Source organism: Nymphaea colorata, chromosome 7 (genome assembly GCF_008831285.2).
Source record: "Nymphaea colorata isolate Beijing-Zhang1983 chromosome 7, ASM883128v2, whole genome shotgun sequence".
NCBI lineage: Eukaryota > Viridiplantae > Streptophyta > Magnoliopsida > Nymphaeales > Nymphaeaceae > Nymphaea > Nymphaea colorata.
In genome coordinates, this window is record NC_045144.1 from 9959761 (window position 1) to 9982236 (window position 22476).

At 40.1% G+C, this 22476-nt stretch overlaps 2 protein-coding genes across 5 annotated transcripts; one reads left to right on the plus strand and one right to left on the minus strand.

Moving 5' to 3' along the window:
- Positions 1-7033: 7033 nt before the first annotated feature.
- Positions 7034-15738, minus strand: LOC116257940 (pentatricopeptide repeat-containing protein At2g03380, mitochondrial-like). Of its 4 annotated transcripts, XM_050078882.1 has the most exons (4): positions 15373-15738; positions 13835-14377; positions 11245-13633; positions 7034-7638 (listed from the first exon to the last, which is right to left on the minus strand). In XM_050078882.1, exon 3 carries the CDS (start codon positions 13543-13545, stop codon positions 11632-11634), a length of 1914 nt encoding a protein of 637 aa, XP_049934839.1. In that variant the 5' UTR covers positions 13546-13633; positions 13835-14377; positions 15373-15738; the 3' UTR covers positions 7034-7638; positions 11245-11631. The 4 variants fall into 4 exon arrangements, 3 of the variants coding, with proteins under 3 accessions (XP_049934839.1, XP_049934840.1, XP_031490823.1); XM_050078883.1 differs by lacking the exon at positions 13835-14377; XM_031634963.2 differs by having other exon boundaries at positions 11245-14377.
- Positions 15739-20405: 4667 nt separating this feature from the next.
- On the plus strand, positions 20406-21919 carry LOC116257942 (putative pentatricopeptide repeat-containing protein At1g69350, mitochondrial). Its single transcript, XM_031634967.2, has one exon. The coding sequence runs from the start codon at positions 20770-20772 to the stop codon at positions 21562-21564; it is 795 nt and encodes a 264-aa protein (XP_031490827.1). The 5' UTR covers positions 20406-20769; the 3' UTR covers positions 21565-21919.
- The last annotated feature ends 557 nt before the right edge of the window (positions 21920-22476 follow it).

The following is a 22476-nucleotide window of genomic DNA, read 5'->3' on the forward strand; positions in this document are numbered from 1 at the left end:
TGTGCTAGGAAGTCCTCATACTCTGACTTGTTGATGCTCACAGTCACTGTCTCAGGGTGAGAAGAAAATAAAGACCCATCTACTACTGATGACGCTGCTTGGGCAGATCCAATAGGAGACTATAAAGAGTTCTTTCCTAGCTTAGATGCAACATTTCTTCCTAAGGGCGGCGCCGCGGTAGGACGACCATGTTTATCTCAACATCTGTCTTCCAAATGCCCTATTTTTCCACAATAGGTGCACTGAAATCTCCCCCGACCTTCTGCTGACCCACGACCCATGCTTCTCCCCCTAAATGAACTGCGTCCACGACCTCTTGAGGTTGCCAAGGCAGAGGCATGGATATCACTAGAGGGCGGAGAGAGGGTCATAGCAAGACGGCTGAGTCTGTTGTAGGCTTCAGTTAGGTCAGGGATCTCTGCTCTAATCAGCATCTGTGTCTTTGCTACTGCGTATTCAGAAGAGAGACCCTGTAGAAACTTCGCAACCATGGACTGTTCACCATGGGTCTTATGGCATGTTGGACAAGGATGACTAATGCTTAAAGTTGTCCATAGATTGGCTTGAGAGAAGCAAAATACTAAGCCAGACTCTGGTCGCCCTGTTGCAAATTAAGTAATTCCTCCTCAACCTGCAATATCTTGCTAACTGTTAAAATAGATTGTAATGGGGAACCGGGTCCCATGGGGCATGGGTACCAAGGCTGGCTCGGTACCGTAGGCGGCACTCTTTCTCTCCCTCCAATATAATCTTCACTTAAGTGTAATTGTTGAATTAAGTGAATAGATTTTCTCTCTCCTAGGGTTGCGGTGTGCACCTAGGTCAGAGCTTCCCGTGGTATTTTCCTCTTTCTGAGGTTTTTCCACGTATACCGTGTGTTCCTTTCTTCTTCCTTCGTGTGTTGCATGTTTCTACATGGTATCAGAGCAAGGTTCGTGAGATCGTTCGACTTCGTCTTGTGTTTCCGCCGTCGCCCCTGCGCCGTTGGGGTTTTCCGTGCCGCCGCCGTTGGGATCTTCTGCGCCGCCGCCGTCGGACGATCCAGCGCCGCCGCCGTCGGACGATCCAGCGCCGTCACGTCTCTGCGCCGCCGCCGTCGGGCGATCCAGCGCTGTCGCCAACACCTAGGGTTCCGTGTGGTGCTGGTGTTTCAGCCGCCGCTGTGTTGTCTTGTTGCTGCCTGGTGTTGTGTCTGACTTGACTGCTTGTGATGGTGGAAGAGATTGCACCTAGAAGTGATGTGGCCTTTGACGCGGGCAGCGCTCCCAAGAGCGAGATCTTGCCGGTCCAGGTCACGCCCATTCGTCTGACTAAAGACAACTATCTCTCCTGGTCTGCTGCTCTCGAGATTGGGATAACGAGTCGTGGTCGTCTTCCCTATATCACAGGCGACAAACCGACGCCCAGCAAAACTGATCCTCAATGGGCGACGTGGGTGTTGGAAGACAGTCAGGTTAAGGTGTGGATCATCAGCTCTGTGTCCGCTGATATTCAGCCTCTTATTCTGTGGAAGCCGACTTCGTTTGATATATGGACTGTGCTTGCGAGGATGTATGGTCACAAGAAAAGGGTTCTGCGTATGTACCAGATTAAACGCAGTATTTATTCTCTGAAACAGGGTGACCTGTCTGTTGCTTCCTTCTATGCAGCCCTGAAAACTAAGTGGGAGGAACTTGATTATCATGTGAATGATAACTGGGACTGTGGTTCTGATCATGCCCGGTACTGGGAAAAGGAATGGATGGACCAGACGTTCCTTTTCCTTGGAGGCTTGCGTGATGAGTTTGAATCCATTTGGAGTCAAATTCTCAACTGTGATGAGATTCCTGGAATAGAAGATGTTTATGCCAGAGTGGAATTCGAGGAACAAAGGCGCCAAGTGATGCAGATTGACTCCAGTCATGGGAATGGTCCCTCGGCCTTTGTTAACCGTTCTTCTGTGTCTGGCCAGCGCCCTATTAGGCGATGTACACATTGTCACAAGTCAGGACATTCTGTTGACTTTTGTTGGGATCTACACCCTGAGAAGAGACTTGTTCGTGGTCGCCCTCCGTCTAGTCGGCGAGGTTCTCTTGTGCAGGACTCAAATCAGAGTGGTTCTTCAAGTGGTGAAAAGTCGAGGCTTTCCCCGGATCAAATCAAGGAACTACAAGCTTACATCAGTCGCCTTTCTACTACGTCAGAGGATACATCTACGTCTGATGGAGCTAAGTTAGCTCAGGCTCTTGTTGCTACTAGTGATCAAGGTAATTCCCCTCCCGGTGATTGGATTGTTGACAGTGGGGCTACTCATCATATGACCGGGGACCCTAAGATGTTTCAAGAATACAAGTTGACTTCTGGGCAGCAGCGTGATTCTATGGCTGATGGTTCTTCTATTTCTGTGGCTGGAAAAGGGAGTTTATCATTACTGAACAAATATTGTCTTCATAATGCCCTGCATGTTCCTAATATTCCCGTAAATTTGTTATCTGTCAGCAGTATTACCAAAGAGCTAAACTGTAATATAATATTCTTTGTTGATCGTTGTTTACTGCAGGACTTGGGGACGAGGCAAAAGATTGGGATTGGTTCGGCTATTGATGGTCTCTACAGAATGCCAGTACAGGTTGCCTCTGCTTTGATTTCAGCCACCAGTGGATAGTTGTTTGTCGTGGAGGACAGATCCGTTATTATGCGCTGGCACGAGAGACTTGGTCATCTTCCTTTTCAGTTGTTTAAACAGTTGTTTCTTAAGATGTTTCAGTCTGTTTCTTTGGACACCTTCGCCTGTGAAGTGTGTCAGTTGTCTAAGCATGTTAGGGCCTCGTACCCTACTTCGTTCAATAAAACCAGCCGTCCATTTGCTTTGGTTCACTCTGATGTTTGGGGTCCTTCGGGAGTACCCACCTGTCGTGGTTTTCATTATTTCATGACTATTATCGATGATTATTCTCGGTGTACGTTCGTGTATTTGTTGAAAGAACGTAGTGAAGTTCCCGGCATTGTCAAAAACTTCGTTGCATTTGTTGAAACTCAATTTCAGACCCCTGTTCAGACCCTTCGTACTGACAATGCTCGAGAGTATGTCTCCCAATCCCTTGATGACTTCTTGCGAAGCAAGGGTATTATACATGAAACATCCTATAGCTACACACCTCATCAGAATGGCGTGGCTGAAAGGAAGAACCGTCATTTGTTAAATGTCACCCGGGCCATTATGTTTCAACGTCATGTCCCTAAGTGGTACTGGGGTGATGCACTTCTCACTAGTGCTCATCTCATTAACCGTATGCCTACTCGTGTGTTGAATGGTCATTCTCCTTATTCTGTGTTGTGGCCTACTCAGAATCCCTGGCCTTTGACCCCTCGGGTGTTTGGGTGTGTTTGCTTTGTCCATGATCATAGTTCCACTCTCAAGAAACTTGATCCTCGGTCCATCAAAGTGGTCTTTTTGGGGTATTCCTCCACCCAGAAGGGATACAAATGTGTTGACCCTAGCACTTCCAGAGTATATGTCTCCAGGGATGTTACCTTTCATGAACATGAGGCATACTTTCCTGCGAATCCTCTTCAGGAGGAGTGTCTAGGTGAGAGAATGGACGAGTATTCTTCGCATCAGTTGATTCAGTTCACAGATTTCTTGGATTACACGGCTAGTTCTCCGAGTGTGAGTGTGGTAGACACAGTGAGGACAGAGACAGTCAGATGGAGGGGGGCCCTGTGGAAGAACAGTCCCGTGATCATTTGTTTGATCAGGTATACAATAGGAAGAAGAAGGATGTGATGGAGGTTGTTGATGTTACCAATCTCGATCTTGTGAGCTCCCCGGATGATCCAAGTCCAATGAATGAAGATCTTCCCATAGCCCTACGCAAAGGCACCAGGTCATGTACTTCTCATCCTATTCAGAGATTTGTTTCGTATGCTAAACTCAGTAAAGACTATAAGTGCTTTATTACCTCTTTATCTATGGCTGTTATTCCCAGGTCAGTGGAGGATGCCAGGGAGGATTCCAAATGGCTACAGGCCATGACAGAGGAGATGGACGCCCTGGCAAAGAACAATACGTGGGAGGTTGTTGATATTCCTAATGGAACTCACTTAGTTGGTTCAAGTGGGTGTTTACTGTGAAGTACAAACCTGATGGCACTGTAGAACGCTATAAAGCTCGTCTCGTTGCAAAGGGGTTTAGCCAGAAATATGGGACTGACTATCTTGAGACGTTCGCTCCCGTTGCTAAACTGAAGACAGTAAGGGTCATCTTAGCTCTGGCAGTACAAAAGAAGTGGAGCATGGACCAACTTGATGTCAAGAACGCCTTCTTGAATGGTCACCTTGAGGAAGAAGTCTATATGAGCATGCCGCCTGAATATGCGCAGGGAAAGTGTTGTTACCTCAAGAAAGCATTGTATGGCCTCAAGCAGTCCCCTAGAGCGTGGTTTGAAAGACTAAGGGTTGTGATGAAGATTAATGGATATAAACAGGGAAATGGTGATCACACCCTCTTCATCAAGCAGAGAAATGGTCTGGTGAGCCTTCTACTAGTATATGTTGATGATATGATTGTCACAGGTGATGACGAAGAAGAAAAAAGGAAGATGAAAGAAACGTTAGCTGCTGAATTCGATCTCAAAAATCTGGGTAAATTGAGGTATTTTTTGGGAATTGAGATCGCTAGATCTGAGACTGGTCTTGTTATGAGCCAAAGGAAATACACTTTGGATCTTCTAAAAGAGACAGGTAAACTGGGATGCAGGCCCTTTCTTATTCCAATGGAGTCTGGCACAAGGATAAGTATCAAAACTGGGACGATCTTGGATGAAGAAGGAAAATGGAGGTATCAGCGGCTGGTTGGTAAACTCATTTATCTCACTCTTACTCGCCCGGATATTACATATGATGTGGGTGTGTTAAGTCAGTTTATGCATGCCCCTACTGATTGTCATTGGAAAAGTGCTGAAAGAGTATTGGGATACTTAAAGAATGACCCAGGGAAAGGACTGCTCTATACTCGACAAGGTCAACTCAGCATTGAAGGATACTCTGACGCCGACTGGGCTGGTTGCACAGATACTAGAAGGTCTACCACAGGATACTGCATCTTTCTTGGAGGTAACCTGGTGGTATGGAGAAGTAAAAGACAAGAAGTTTGTTCCAGATCCAGTGCTGAGGCTGAATACAGGGCGGTTGTTATGGGGATTACAGAAATGTTATGGCTCAAAATTCTGTTAGTAGATATTGGGGTAAAAATGGAAGAGAAGATGAGGATGTATTGTGACAACAAGTCGGCTATTAACTTGGCAAACAATCCAGTCCTGCACAACAGAACCAAACATGTGGAGATCGATCGCCACTTCATACGGGAACGCATAGATTCTAAGGAGTTGATCCTGCCCTATATGAAGTCTGAAGATCAAGTTGCTGATGTCTTAACTAAGTCTTTATGTACATCTCAATTTGAGAAAAATGTTAGCAAGCTTGGCATGTTTGACATGTATGTCAAGCTTGAGGGGGAGTGTTAAAATAGATTGTAATGGGGAACCGGGTCCATTTCTGGACCCGGTCCCATGAGGCACGGGTACCGAGGCTGGCTCGGTACCCTAGGCGGCACTCTTTCTCTCCCTCCTATATAATCTTCACTTAAGTGTAATTGTTGAATTAAGTGAATAGATTTTCTCTCTCCTAGGGTTGCGGTGTGCACCTAGGTCAGAGCTTCCCGTGGTTTTTTCCTCTTTCTGAGGTTTTTCCACGTATACCGTGTGTTCCTTTCTTCTTCCTTCGTGTGTTGCATGTTTCTAAACTAACATTTTTGTCATTCGAGTAAGTTTGTTTCAAAAAATCCCACATGTGTTTGGTAGAGGTATAAAATGCAATAGTAGAAGTAATATGTGATTGCACGCTATTCATGATCCAAGACATGACAATATTGTTATCTTCCTTCCATGAAATATATTTCTCACTCTTTTCCACAAGCTCATTTTCTTCGATAACATGCTCCTTCCAATGTCCAATCACACACATCATAAACACACGAGACTTGGATCCATCTAACTTTACAGTAGACCCATAGGAAAATAGATTTCCTCTGCTTTTAATCTCATGAGAAAAATCAATTCTATGATTTTCAGCCATCGCAAATCAGCCCCACAAATGATCATCCACCACCAGCAAGCGAGAATATGTATATATATATATCAATAAAGACTGCGACTGATTAGCAATAACATATGTCCAACACCACACGACAACGTTACATGCAAAAACACTTTTCCCAAACAGCTTCTGAACACTCCACGATAACAGATTGTTGTCCAACTGTTGACAACAACCCTACGGTAGAAAACAACAACCTAACAATAGAGAAAAATCCCACGATAGACTGCTGTCCAACACTCTCACGACAAATAAAATCCAGCAACACAAATAGAAGACGGACAACACCAGCAATACAAATAGAGGACTGCTGTCCAACAACCCCATGATAGAGAAAATCCAGCAATCCAACGGCAAAAAAAAAAACCCCCCACTGCTTGCACTGTCTTTAGCAACCAACAACTTATCTATTTATGCATCTAATGTTGTTGTACCACAAACTATTTGCCACTAATCATGAATAGCGACAGAAAAAAGACATTAAACATAAACTATCACATACTCCCACCCAGCTGCGATAAAAAAAATATATATTTAGACACCCATAGCTGGAGTCTACTCACGCAGATTTCATAGCGTGAATAGACTCCTCCACACGGTTCAGTTGCTGAAAGACAGTCAACTTGAACTAAACGTGTGTAGTATGAGAAGGAGACGGAAGAGGGAGATGGAGAAGAAGACGGTGGAAGAGATAGCCTGAGAAGAAGGCAGTTTTCTTCACATCGCCAGCCTGATTCACGCCCCAACCACTGTTTTCTTCATGTCGCCACCACTTTCTTCACGTCGCCAGTCACGATGGCTCTGATACCATGTTGCAGCCGTGAGGTTTGGAGCCGTGTCGTGAGATGTGGAGAGAGAGAGAGAGTAGCAGCAGTAATTGGAGAAAGAAAACACTTGATTCATTCACTAACCCTAATCTCCATTATAAAGAGATTAGGGTAGAAAGGAGATTTACAAATTACATCAAACAGAAATAAATGAAATATTAAAGTGATCTTATAACTCTTTAATATTACAAAGAGCCACCTAGAAACATAATTAAAATCTTCTAATTCAACACTATCCACTAGTTATTACTCTGTCACATCAGGAGCCAACTTCTGTACACAGCGGACAGCCATATCTCATGGAAAAAAGAAGCAGCCTTTCTGGAGAGCATTCAAAATAGATCATATTAAATACCTACAATAGGAGCAAAAATATCTTGCCGACTATTAACCCAACTTGATCTAGCAGGATTATGAAACATAGAAATAGAAGCAGAAGCACTTGTGCAAATGTTGCTGCCGTCATACAAGGAAAGGGTATGATGAGGACATGAGCAGATCAATGGTAACTTATGGGAGGTGGGACTTCTGAATGGGAGACAAGACCAAGTGAATATGTTGTCAGAACTATTGATTTGCCTGCAGAAAACATACTCCTTTCTGGCAGAGGATTTTCCAGAAGCCGTTGAGAAACAGATTGAAGAGCCTTTCTAGCTGAATCCACTGGTCCATATATCTATGAAGGAACAAATCATTGGTCAATCACAGCAATTATGTTACAAGAGAAAAAATGGTGAATGTGCAGGGGTTGAATGATGGAGAGCGCAAAGTTCAACAGGGAACAACAAAATTAGGAATATGATTCCTAGTATAAAATAGTTAAATGCACAACAGTGCTAGTATTTTTAGCCAAACAACCAAAGAGATGAAAATAAAGAACATGAATGGTGCATAAACATGCATTTTATAGAGAATAAAAGTGTGTGAGCACAATTAAGCTACTCACATAGGTGCGGGGTGTGGGTGCAGATGCGGGCGCTGGAGCGACACATCCCAAAAAATTTAGGTGCGGTGGTGAGAATATTTTTATTATTAATTATCAATCTCTCTCTCTCTCTCTCTCTCTCTCTCTCTCTCTCTCTATATATATATATATATATATATATATATATATATATATATATATAAATATAAACAAGAAGAAATACTTAAAAAATATATATCAAAATAAAAAAAATATCAACATACACAAATAAACAACATAGAAAATATATAACAACGGATCTTGCAGCAATGTTTTAAGAAACCTATGAAAGAATTTAAACATATGGACAACCGAGCAGCCCCCTAGACAGTCAAATATAAACATTAGTCAAATTTTCATGCAGGAAAACAAAAATACTACTAAGAACAACAATAAAAAGAAAAAATAATTCATGTAGGAAGGTCGTCGGAGGTCGCTGCAGGTTGCTGGACGTCGCCGGAGGTTGCTCGACGTCGCCCACAATTTTGTCGAGGCTTTGCGTTTTTGAAAGGAAATAAGAAAACAAAAAAACCCTAAGTTTTGGACGAAAAATGACGGGTTTTGGACAGATATGGATCTGTGTACGTTGACCGTACCTGGTACCCTATTGACTTGTACCTGAGCACCCGACATTGTACCCGTACTTGTACCCCTGTTGCACCCGACTGGTACGGGTACTCCACCAAAATTAAGGTACCCATGTAACATAGTTATCAAATAACAAATTTGAAATTGCAAATCAACAATTCAACGAATCTTTAAGTTATTAATGTATAGGACATAATGCATACAACCATATTAGAAGTTTAGGACAGCATATATTATATAAAGTAAAGACTGTAACTTAGTAATATAACATACTAACATGTATACAAAAGCAGAAATTGAAATTAACATTTGCAAAGTAGAACACGGCTGCACCTATAATACAAGTAACAAAACTTATATATTAATATATTATAACCAACAGCAAATAATGTATACCACGATATGAAACAACAGTAAAAGTGTAAAACATAATGTTAAAACGGCAAGTTACAACACAACTGTATATCGTATACTATGAAAACAGAAATAAAACAATAACATATCTCAGACAATAATTATAAAATCAGAAAAAAAGGTACATCACAATTAAGAACTGAAAAACACACAGCAAATATAAAAAAACAGAGTTGCAGCAAGAGCAAACAATTATTCATCAGTCATCACACCCGTTAAAAAAAACTGGAAAAAAACTGGACAACAGTGAAAAAATGAACATAAAAGGGTGATAGTTGATACTTGATAAAATAATAAAACTCAATGGAGAACATCGGAGGACTGGAAGACAGCCCGCCATCTAAGGTCGCTGTCGCCGGTCACTAAAGGACTGAAAACTGATAAAAGAAAAACACTGGCTGCTAGAGGACTGAATGCCGGGCTGAAGGTCGCAGCTGGAAGACAGTCTGCTGGTTTTAGGTCGATGTCGCACTGATGGCTGCTAGAAAATCATCGTCCATCAAGTCCCTCCACACACACACGGAAGACCGAACTCTAAAGGGATTGGGTGGTCGATTGACTTCAGTCGAAGCCCCAACAACTCCCTTTTCAATACTTATAATGAAATAATTAAAAAAAACAAAACAAAAAAAGGACACATAGACTCGACAGGGGTTGACCGCGCCTGACTCAAGTCAAACGAGAGTCGGGTGTGTGTTGAAAATGGACAGAAATGGTCCTGTGCGGCTGACCGCACCCGACTCTTCCTGACCGGTTGTGGGTGCTAGTCAAAGCTGCACCCGAGTCGTGTCGATGTAGGTGTGGTGGCCAAAATAAAGCGTCCCTATGACTTAGCAATTAAGTACCATTGTGTCATTCAGTCGAAATCAAGAAAAGCAACCCAAACATGAGATTGAGCTACAACATATTACTAGTACAATTTAAAACTCTACCAGGTAAATCTGTTAAGAACCGATCACCGGTAGTTCCCAAAAATGCACCTTCAATCCATCTTCATATGCATGAATAGCAAGAATTGAACTAATTAGAGCTGAACATGTTAAATATAAACTGTATGCCTCCTTAATAGTGAAGACCATGACATGGATTATCACAGGGGATGCCAACAATTTATGAAACAATTCGACGTTAAAGGGTTATTTCAAATCATAAGCTGCATAACTTTTTTCATACTGACTCAAATATTCAGCACTGCAAATATTCATCTCCATATTTGTAATCTAACAGATATAATCAATTCAACAGGGTCAATAGATATATGTGATGCCACCAATTTCAAATTTGTCCCACTTGATGTCATGGTCTTTTCAGAGCAAATTTACCTAGCTTGGCAAAAAAGATGATGAACTATAACTAATAGAGCCTGAGCTACTTCTATGCTGCAAATAAAAACACACCAAAGATTCACAAGGAAATATTTAAACAATTTTCAAGAGCATTTCATAAACTATATCCATAAGTATGTCAAGAATATTATAGCATGAAACTGTTCATGGTCTCAAGCATGGAATTTCCAGGTATATCCACAAACATCAAATATAAAATTTTACAAGAATTTCAGAAATTTTGTCCAATTCAGTAACCATACCCCTATCAAAGATCTTCTATGCTGTTTCTTATTAAACCCAGGAACTAGAGTTTGTCTATGTGGCCTATATTGGCCCCCGTTTCTTCCATGGTTTCCAGTGGTAGAAATCTGAGTTTAAGCTAAAAAGCTGTTATCATGAATATTCTACAGTCTCTTTTGCCTCATTCCAGACTCTGTCAATGATTTCCTTTCCCACCTTAACCCCACTGACATCTCTCTCTCTCTCTCTCTCTCTCTCTCTCTCTTCCGCCATGTTCAGCATAGAGACAAGTTTTAAGCCTTTAGAAAGGCTGAAGACCAAAATCTAAAAGCATTTCAAAATTTATTTTTTAATAGCTGCGAAAGTTAAAGACTTTGTACAAGTTTTCCTTTGCCCATTGTTCATATTTCTTAAACTCCTTTAATGTAGTTGATTCTTTAATTCTACTGTGACATGATTTGGGAAATAAAGTCATCTATGAAAATGACTCAACCGCTGAATTACTTTAAAGAATGTGCATGAACTTAGAGGCCACACAATCGTTTGACAGGTGGGCAATGTCAGCCACCAAAACTAACAATTATGATTTATGATAGAAAGTAAAGGTGCATGAGAGAGAGAAAGAGAGAAAAATCTGCAATATCAGCATAAAGCAACATTATCTGCAACTTTAACAGCATAAAGCAACATCATCTGCAACTTTAATAACATAAAGAAACATCATCAAACAAGGTCTTGGTGTGGTCACCTTCTGATCAATTACTTCAATATAAATATGTAACATCTTCAATTTGAAGAAAACGCCAAGGCGGCAGTTGAAGAGATGCAGTTCGAATAGAAGAATAAACCAGAATGCATCAATGTGGATATCGTTTCATTACATGAATATTGTTTTCTCTTCAGGACACATGGTCCTTCCAATTGCACAGATGTGGATGAAGGTGTGGAGTTGCACCATTTACAACCAAAGAACTCCAACTTGGCAGTCATAAGGATAAAACATGTCTATAAGTATGTGATGTACATCCTCTCTCCCTCTAAACTAGCCTTTATAAGTGAAACATTTGTGACTAAGAGCCCAAAAAAAATAACATACACAATGCCTTAACAACGCCTTCAGAATTCACAGTGTTTCCTATGAAGCAACAAAGTTTCTTGTATCTAAAATACTGGAACCTGGTGATTTCTTCATCCTTCTTTCCTTCATTAAGGCCCGTATGGTAGCTGCATCTTCCCACCTCCCGGCTTCTGCATACATGTTTGACATCAACACGTAGTATCCCGTCTCAGGTTGTAAATCCAACAGTATATTTGCTGCCTTCTCCCCAAGCTCAATGGTTGAATGAATTTTGCAAGCATGAAACAGTGCACCCCAAATACCAGCATTTGGCTCCAGAGGCATCTTCCTTATGAACTCCACTGCTTCATCAAGCCTTCCTGCTCTGCCTAGCATATCAATCATGCACGCATAATGCTTCATAGATGGCAGGGTATAACTACCATTGCACATGTCATCAAAATGTCTGCATCCTTCGCTTACCATCCCCGCATGACTACATGCAGAAAGAATGCTAGTATAGATTACATCATTGGGCTGCACACCCGTCTGTAACATATCTTGGAGAAGAGTAAGAGAATTTTCGGCATCACCATGCCTCCCATAACCACCCACCATTGCACTCCATGTTGTGATGTTCTTCTCATCCATCTCATCAAATACCTTCTTGGCCATACCTGCACTCCCACACTTCGCATACAGATTGAGGAGAGCAGTACCCACATATACATTTGACAGGATACCAACCTTGACAGCATAACCATGTAATGAGGTGCCCGTTTCCAGAGCTCCCAATGAAGAACAAGCTGAGAGGACACCAACACATGTGACAGCATCTGGTGAAACTTGTGTCAACCTCATTCGATGGAAGAGGCACAAAGCTTCAACCCCAAGCCTGTTTTGAGAAAACCCATTGATCATTGTGTTCCATGAAATTAAATCCTTATGCAAAATTCTCTCAAATACACAAAAGGCATCTGTAACCATGTGGCATTTTGCATACATATCAACAAGAGAATTGTTCACTTCACATACTCTGTCCATGCCAAGTAAAATCACAAGTGCATGGATTGACTGCCTTTCCACTGGAGAACCTTGTTGAGCAAAAGCAGAAAGGACGCTAGCCATTGTCATCTCATTGGGAAGTAGTCCCGTCCGTCGCATCCTCAAGAAAATCTTCAATGCTTCAATAGACAAGCCTCTCTGTGTATAACCAACAATCATGGATGTCCATGAGACAACATCAGCATAAGGCAATTGCTCAAAGATCAAGGTAGCATCAGAAATACTGCCACATTTCGCGTACAAATCCATAAGTGCAGTTGCAACGAAAGAGTTCAGATATAGTCCTGTTTTGATCAAATAAGAGTGGACCCATTTCCCTTGCTGTAAGAAGTCCAGCTGACAACATGCTGAGAGCAAACTTGCCATAGTGAACTCATTGGGCTTCACCTCCCTTAGCATTTGATTGAAGAGTTTCAAAGTTTCGCTTAACGATCCTTTGTGCATGTAGCCAACAATTATCGAGGTCCATGCAACCACATTTCTTTCAGGCATTTCAACAAACATTTTATGAGCGTCGCGGATGTCCCCACATTCGGAATACAGGTTCATTAATCCCACGGTGACAATATCGTCAAAACCACCAACTTTAGTAATATCACAATGAATCTGCTTTCCTTCATCCAAAAATCGCAATTGTACACATGCCTTCAAGGCCATTGAGAAGACAGCATTGTCGTGGTCTTGAGATGATCGTCTCATGCACCCATATGCCCAAAGAACGTCTGAAAACAACTGATTTCTAGCGCAGCCTTGGATCAACACCTTCCACGAGAAGGAATCTGGATTCTTAATGCGATCAAAAACTATTAGTCCATCGTCAAAACTTCCAAGCAGAGAATACATGGCCACCAATTTTGTCTGAAGGTGGAGACTCTCGGCTAGACCAGAGGTGATGAGAGGGGCGTGACACTGTCGCAGGGAATCCATGTCACTGCATAGTTCTAAACAGCGAATGGAATGATGGGTGATCGAGATTTTATCCGTTCTCCATACCCTTAACGGCAGGGAGAAGGACCTGCAGCAAGACGTGACCGCGGTGTGACAATGGCGGCATATGATTTTGAAATGGCACGAAGTAAAGAGATAACAGGTACGGGGAAGAAGGAAAAGAAACTTGCAGCTAATTTTACAGGAATGGTGGAGACCATTGGCATGAGCCATGATCATCTGCTTCCCTCCCCTATGTTTTCGGGGAAGCATGTTGCTGCAAACTCACCTCCATTTCTTGTAGTTGGGGCATCACCAGTGAATTCGCCACTTGCAGAATGACGGCATTGCTTTCACCTGGCCATCGCACGATCACTTGGTGTGTTTGCAAAAAAATGAATAGGAATGCCACCCCACCTTGTGACTCGCATCAGCCTATATGCAAGAGCTATCACATGCACATTGGCCGACAACCGCCAGAAAGACCAAGGACACAAGTAGGAAGTTCGTAGTGTATAAAGTTCCAACAGAAGCAGAGTTCAACTCCATTACGCTAAAATGCATACTGAATATGCCACATGTATCATATGTACGTATATCTCCTCAACGCATCTATAGTGCAACTGCCGCAACAAGTGCTCTATTTCATGGGATTCAGAAAAATAACTATATACAAGGATTATTGCTTCATAGTTCTGGAGCATCTGTCCCCAATCTAACAAGATTTGATGGGATTTTTACTTGCCCAACTCAACATTCTTGAACAGAATAGAAACATTAAGCGCATGGAGAAGAACAAGGGGGAGGAGTAGCACCACCACTGCAATTTATTCTGGTTAGATGAAAAAGACAAGAAAATAAGCGAATCATCATTTGACAGATTTTCTAAACCTGCAAATTGGAGTTCCTCCAAACATCCATCACTGAACATGCATACTATATAAACTACATTTTCGTTAAAAACCTTTGCTCCTTGAACAAACTTTAAGTGTCTTTGCCATCAGAAATACACAGACCTTGGACACTTCAGCAACATAACAATAAAGTTTTGAAAAATGAAAATGCAGCTTCAGAATCTAGATGATTGTCCTTTCTTCCAACAATGATCAGGCATCATCAGGTCATCATGCATGCTCATCTTGGACTTGAAGTATCAGTCTTCGTCAAACTTATTATATATCTAGGCTCTTGCATTGGCAGAATTTTTTTTCTACAGTGCACTAAACATAGCATAGAGTTAACAAATTTTCAATTGGCTATGGGGCAGTAACCCAAGTCTAGTGAGGCTGTCCTATGTAACTGAACCAGAGGCTTTAAGCTTTCAGAGAATAGGCTCCATGAGACATATGCCCCCATAAAGTCCCCACCTATCTCCACCCTTGGCTCTCTGTTGACAAGAGAGAGCAAGCACCCAAGTTGGCAGCTCCATGAGACATATGACCCCATAAAGTCCCAACCTATCTCCACCCTTGGCTCTCTGTTGACAAGAGAGAGCAAGCACCCAAGTTAGCAAGAGAGAGCAGATACCCAAGTATTGAAAGTTTAGCTGCTGAAATCACATAGAGTTCCATCACAAGAGCCAGCGATACTTTGACAGCTAAAGTGCTTATTCATATCCCATTTCTCTTAGCAACATTCTTGTTAAAGTAACAATAACATACTATGTGATATCCAACCTCCAACAAAGGACAACTCCAACATTACCAGGGAGGATTACTAGGGAATTATCCAGCGTTAGAAAAAAAAAAGGATATTTCTTTTTATCTTATTACAGGAAGAACTTAGCGGATGGAAAGTTACACATCGAGAGTGACGCTTAAGAATTACCTGGTCGTAGGGACAGCCGGGCTGAGTCAGTCAGCGGCAAAAGGGTGCAAGCTGGCAGAATGAACAGGAGCCTAGTAGAGCTCCAGCTCGACCATCTCAAACTTCGCACTACTTAAATCTTGCTCGGCTGGAACTTCAGTTGAGCTTGACGAGGTCTCGGTCTGGAAGAGGAGGGTGGATCGGTCGTAGAGGACACCGACGGGGATTTGGGCGTAAGGTGGGTGGCAGATGGTAGGAGGCGGTGGTGGTCGGGCCACCGACTGGGATTTGGGCGGAAGGTGGGCGGCGGTGGTGGTCTAGCCACCGACGGGGATCTGGGTGGATCGTGGGCGACAGATGGTAAGGCACCGGTGGTGGTCCGGCCACGCTGTGTAGGGATGTCAAGGATTCGAATTGAATAGTAGAGTTAAAAACAAAATCCAATCGAATGCGGGTCTGGATTCAGTTTTAAATAATATTTGTTACTTTGTTACGATGACAAATTTCTTAACATGATATTCAAATCTGAATTCGGATATCCAAATCCAGAAGCATGAGAGAATATTTGAATCTGAGCCCATCTGAATCTGAGTCCGAATCCGAAACTATAAATCCGAAGCCGCTCGAACTTTATTGTCTTTTGAAATGTTGAAGCAGTAGCCAATGGAACCAAATTCAATTCTTGACAACGAATTAACATAAAATTTACACAAAGAATTAAATTTTTAAAGATTTATTATTCTTTTATAAACCACCCTCTTTGACCCATGTCTATTTTTTTTTATCACTCAATAGTTGGAAAATGGAGTTTAATATAACCACATTCTCTTTCTCATGGACCCTAACCCATAATAAATTTGAATCTTATTCTAGGTACATCAAACCGTAAAAATCGAGACATTTGTTAAGTAAATTTTAACTTACTTAAAACGAAGAAATAATATCATATGAATATAATAGAAAAAAGATTAATGAAAATAAATGACTAGTATTTTCAAAACAAACTTAATATAGCATAATTATATTAAAAAGTCAAACTTGGTTGTATAAAAATAATCATTCCTGATTGCTATTTGAGACTCTAAATTTTTTTAACATGTAAATGTTGTAATTTAAACTCAAAATGCATACTTGAGATAAGTTGTTTGTTATCCAAACAAAATTTAATATTAAACCAGAATGCATACTTTAATAATTAATTAAATGATTTGATCAAATAAACTATAAAAGATAAGTTAATGCAATCAATTAATCAATTTTTTGTATTGAAGTATTTTTTTTTAACTGACATTGAATATATACATTTAATATGATTTTTTTAATAATAAAAAATTATTTATTGAATTAACTAGAAGATTGGATCAAAACAAACATGTATCTACATGACTACATGTGATAATCCAATATCTTTATTGGACTCTCTACCAAATGGATGCAGACCCAAATCTGATCTGCTATTTATTATTTGATCTAGATTGGTATTCCTTAAATGAATCTGGGTTGTGAGTCCATGGGATTCAACCATTCAAATGTTATGAACCGAAACTTTGTACAATTTCTTCAATTCAGTTTGAGCTCTAATTCAATCCTGATCACTTCATGGGTTCAATTCAATTTAAGCTCTAATCCAATACCGAGCAGGAAAGCCATGTTCAATTCTAGAACCAATTTTAATGCCCCAACCAAGTCCCAAGTATAAATCGAAGTTCACTTTCAATGGAAGCAGGGTCTACGGTGGGTACTCAATAAGGATGAAAATTGAACCAACCACATGCCCAAACTGGACCAAACAATCCAAATTCCTAAATTCAAGATCCAAATACCCGACCCACGCATTATAAAAAACCATATTTATGTGTTGATAAGATTCTTATTATGACGTGTGACTTGTGTCTGGGATTGGATAGAATTTGGACTGCACATCTTTGAGATGATCATGTATTCGCTTGGCTCTTGGCGAATCAGAGAAACTCTTGATCTTGTAGTTTAAGGATGTTGATCCGTCGTATTTGGGTTGGATATATGACCAAACTATTTCAAAGAAATTAGCCATGAACAAAATAGAATATCTATAATTAAGAAATTAGCCGGATTTGATTTAGATTTCAACGATGACATCCATTGACATTGCAATTCTACTTTAGCAACACCAAATAGATGCAATGGGCATTGCAAGATTAATGTATAAATAAGAAATGAGCTATTCGTTGAAAAAAAAATGTTTATTTCTTAATTTTGAAGAAAAGGTCCATAGTTAATACTGGAGCCTCGACTGTGAAGTATAAAATTGTGGAGGGTGATAACCTATTTTAGTCTTGGGGGAGGGGTGGGTGGTGTATATGAAATAATAAATTAAAAATCTATTTAAACTTGCAAAATGTATATGACTTTTGAACTTTCTGCCTTTTTTTTCACCTTTTCCAAAACTATAGGTTAGGGTTTTTCTATAACAGCATAACCTTTCAAAAATTATACTCATTGGTCACCTGTCTCTCTCTCTCCCTCTCGTTCGCTCGCTCTCTTGCCATCATCCTCCTCTCTATACCAGCAGTCCAGCACTTGTGTTGTTTAGAGTTGCAGACTTAAGTAGTGGTTTTTGCCATGCCATTCTGCTATTTAGAAGAACATGCAGCATCCAGACTTGTAAAAAGATTGAAGAACCCTTTCAAGCACTCATAGGTACACAAAGAAAAGTTTTTTCTCTACCCATGTGTCCTGTTTTATTGATGTCAAGACTGAAAATAGCGCTACTGCCAAGGTTTTGATTGAAAATTTTAAATTCATGTTATATGATTAATATATAAATAACAAATGAGTGATTTATTGACAAAAAGGCTTAACAATATGATTAAAATATGCAATAATATTTTCACTCTAAAAAAGAAAATGTCCAAAAATAGGATGCTATGAGAAGAAAATAACTGCACAAGGGGCCAATATTAGTTGAACAGACAATCCTTTTGCTTTTTCTTGGGTGGAATATATGCAGACATATAAAGATGTGTTTAAGATTGTTCATCATTATCATTTTGCACCAAATAATGATGAGTGTAGAAAAACTACTACTATTCATAGCAGCTTAAAAATATTTTATGATGCTATACATGTCATTTCTATAGTAAAGAATCTAACTTCCAACATCTTTTTTATGAAGTTTTGTAAAGTACAAATGAAAATTGATAGAATGTCCTCAACTTCATATGTTTGTTTTTTAAGCATGGCAAAGAGGATGAAAGAAAAGATTGACAACCATTGGGATATATGCAACTTAATTTTAGCAGTTGCAGTGGTTTTTATCTTCATTATAAGATAAAGTTAAATGAATTTTACTATAAATAATTTTATAACAATAAAGCATATGAGTATATCTTTGCAATTTAAACTATATTTGTGATCTTTGTGATAAGTAAAAAACTGTTTATGTATCAAAGATGTCTTCTACTAGTTATATTGGTAATGTTGGTAGTGAATAATGATGTGTTTAACTTCACTTCATCAATCGAGTTTTCTTCTCATAAGAAGTCCATAACCAATGCATTAGGTGATTTTCTTGAAGAATCTTTACAAGGTCAGCACACAAAATCAAATTTAGAATTATATTTGGAGGAACCTATTTATCCAAAGAACAATCCAATTGATATTTTAACATAATGGAAAGTCAATGCACCTAAATACCATGTATAATTTAAAATAAGATATGATATTTTGGCTATTACTATATCAACCATTACATCAAAATCAACATTCAATATGGAATGGCATATTATTGATTAATATAAAAGTTGATTTGGTATAAAGACCATAGAAGCTTTGATATGCGCACAAGATTGGTTGTGTTATGAAACTGAAGGTAATAAGCTATATTTACATTTTGAAATTATTAAACATAATTTTTTAATGTTTATTTACATGTTCTATTAGATGATTTTGATTTGCTACAACTTTGCCTGAAGAGGTTGCACCAATGACATCGATGTACATTAAAGCTAACGGATAAGCTAGATGTACATTACTTTTGTATGTTTACATGTGTCCAATAAGTTTATTTAAGTCCATTTTATTTTTTACACAATGCAGGTTGGTTTAATCATAGTTATCCTTGATGTGGTGCAAATATGATGGAAAATATGCTCCAAAATTTTGTGAAAATCTTTTGCTTTATTTTTTTATTTTTATTTAGTCTTGTCTATTGTACTGATGATTGTTGTTATCAACCCTTCATTAATTTTCATTAATATTTTTATTTCTTTAAAATAATAGTACATAGTAGACTATATATTATAATACAATTTTCGACTCTGTCAATGTTGGCCCCAAGAAAGGATGCAAAAGGAGGAGGGATTTGTATTGTATTTATGCACTTCAATAGGTTTTACCGGTACCACGTATATAAAAAAAATCATTTGAAGTTGTTGTTTCTTTTCCTTTTAAATTTTTCCATATACCATTGACAACTTTTTGGATAACCAAGCTTGTGGATTTCATGGTTAGGTCTAAGTAGGAGTTGGATTTTTGAACTTAGAATATAAATTTATATATCTAAAAATTTGATTTAAAGTTGAATTTAAATTGGATGTGGGAATTAATCTAAAATTTGGGTTTGGAACATGTTTAAAAATTTCCTTATATCTTTGATAATGTTTTAGATATCTAGGCTTTTGAATTTCATGGTTAAGTTTAATTCAGATTTGAATTTTTTTACTTAGAATGTCAATTTGAAAGTTTGATTTAAAATTGATTTAAAATTAGATTTGGGAGTGAATTTAAAATTTAGGTTTGGATCATGTTTGTATTTCATTTCATCTTCATAGGAAGCATGCATTATAAAGCTCACACGCAACTTACATCTTGATTTTGAAAGATGCCAAGCATAAAAATCAGATTCAGAACTCGAATTTGAATGGTGGATTCATAGCAGCCGTAGATGTCGAACTAAGTCAAAAGATTCGGATTTGAATGTTGAATTAAGAAATCGATTCGGATATGATATGCGAATTCAATTATATAAGAATACCAAATTTTAGATACGTACAAGAATATCTTGAACGCACATCCCCAACGTAGTCGTGGGCGATACTCCGAATGTGGGTCTCTAGTGGTGGACGATGGTGGTGAGCCGTGAGTGACCTAATGGTGGACGCCGGCTGGTGTCTTGGTGGTGGTGACTCTGTGAGCGCCTGCCGATGATCGGGAGAGGGGAGAGGTTGAGAGGCAGTCCGCAGGTCTCGGAGAAGGATTCAGAGGCAACACAGCAACAGAGATGTGGCAAATGAAAATTTTGTTTTTTTTGTTTTTTTTTAATAAGAAGAACCGAGTCGAGGCGGCTTCCCTTCAGCTCAAGGCTGACGTGAGACACAAGGTGGAGGCGGCCTTCCTGATTCCTCAATCAGAAGCACTCGCGGAGTTGCGAGCCAACAAATGCTCTATGAGCCCCTTTTCAGGGTCTGCACCACCAATAGAACTCTTCGTCAACTTCACGCCTACCTTCTCGTCCTCGGTTATCTAAGAGGGACACCCTTTCCGAGCAGTACACCTGAGTTTTATCGTCACTCTCCAGACCAACTTCATACCACCTCTGTCTTAAGTGAATCCCAAGCTCTAGCCAATGCTTCCCTTTATTCTCGTTCGAGTTGCCGAACTGGGCAAGTCAACAAGCTTGCAACCATGCTTATCAATTCATATGCGAAGACCGGTGACATTGCTTTTGCCAGATTGGTCTTCGACACCATTTGTCGTCCACACGCATTTCTTAATGATGTAATGATGAAGGGTTTTGTGTGGAATGGGGGGTGCTTTGAAGATGCCATTTTGCTCAGTGATAGAATGCTGGTTTCTCAGTTCGAACATGGGAGCTTTACGTTCCCCTCCGTTCTCAAAGCTTGTGGTGGTTTGCACGATGTCGATAAGGGTAGAAAGGTGCATGGGAGGATGATTAAGGGTGGATTCGAAGCAGATTGTGCAATACAAACTGCTCTCATTCGTGTGTATGCCCTGTGTGGCTTTGAAAATGGTGCTTACCAAGTGTTTGTCAGAATGTTCCAGACGTATGCAATTTCTTGGGGTGCAATGGTATTGGGCTATGATAATAATGGTAGATATACTGAATGTTTGGAAGTCTTTGTTCAGATGAATGGGGCAGCTGTCGAAGTTGACTCTGTGACAATGGTTGGTATAGCCCAAGCCTGTGCTGGCTTGGGTTGTTTGAAGCATTGAAGGTCTTTTCATGGATATATAGTTTGAAGAGAAATTGTGATCACCGGGCCTTTTTGAGAATTCTCTTCTTGATATGCAAGGAAAATGCAGTGATTAGATTGCACTCATAAGGTGTTCGATAAGATGTCAAAGAAAGACGTTTATGCGTGGATGATGATGATCTCGTGCTACAATCATTGCTTATTTGTGATGCTCTCGAGCTTTTCGTCCAGATGCAACAAAAGCTTTTACCAAGTCCACATTCTGTTAGGGTCGATCCTGCAGCTGATAAGAGATGTTGTTGGCCGATCCTACTTCCAAGATTTAAGGAGGTAGGCTTGCAGTAAATGAATAAATATTAAGTACAAACTTGAAATCCGACAGAACAGTCACCCCGGTGCAAATCCCCTTAGGTCATAGATTACAAGAGAGGTTATCCCGCCCGATTTTCACCTACTACAAAGAACTTTCAAGGAGTGTGAGGCTTATTACAAATCACAGCGATATATAAATACATTCAGGCACTCCTCACTCACACATACATTCAAACCACACGAAACCATCATGTTATTCATGCCTAGGCAAACAAACCACATCCAATGTCCCCTAGTTAAGTCAATGTAACCCGGAATTGTGTCCCTAGCTGATGGGCTGTGGAGGGATTCCAGCCGGTTACAAGCCTAGTAGGCGGGCTGAAAGCAAGTACACTCTTTCCCCAAATCTATAGGGTGATTCGGTCTCACCTCCCGAGGCCACGCCTGGGGTCTCCACGTGCTATCACCAAGGGAGAATTCCGGTAGCAAGTTGTCGCCCCTTGGTATACGGTGTCCTCCAAAAGTGGGCAGCACGATGACTGGTTCACCTTATTAGAATCAAGTGAAGAGATATCACTGATCTAACCATTAAAAACAGCAAGTATAGAGAAGGTGATTC

Bases quoted from the DNA above. Each gene is read 5' to 3' on its own strand.
- LOC116257942 (XM_031634967.2), top strand. From the start codon at position 20,770: ATGCTCTATGAGCCCCTTTTCAGGGTCTGCACCACCAATAGAACTCTT.
- LOC116257940 (XM_031634963.2), bottom strand. From the start codon at position 13,818: ATGCTTCCCCGAAAACATAGGGGAGGGAAGCAGATGATCATGGCTCAT.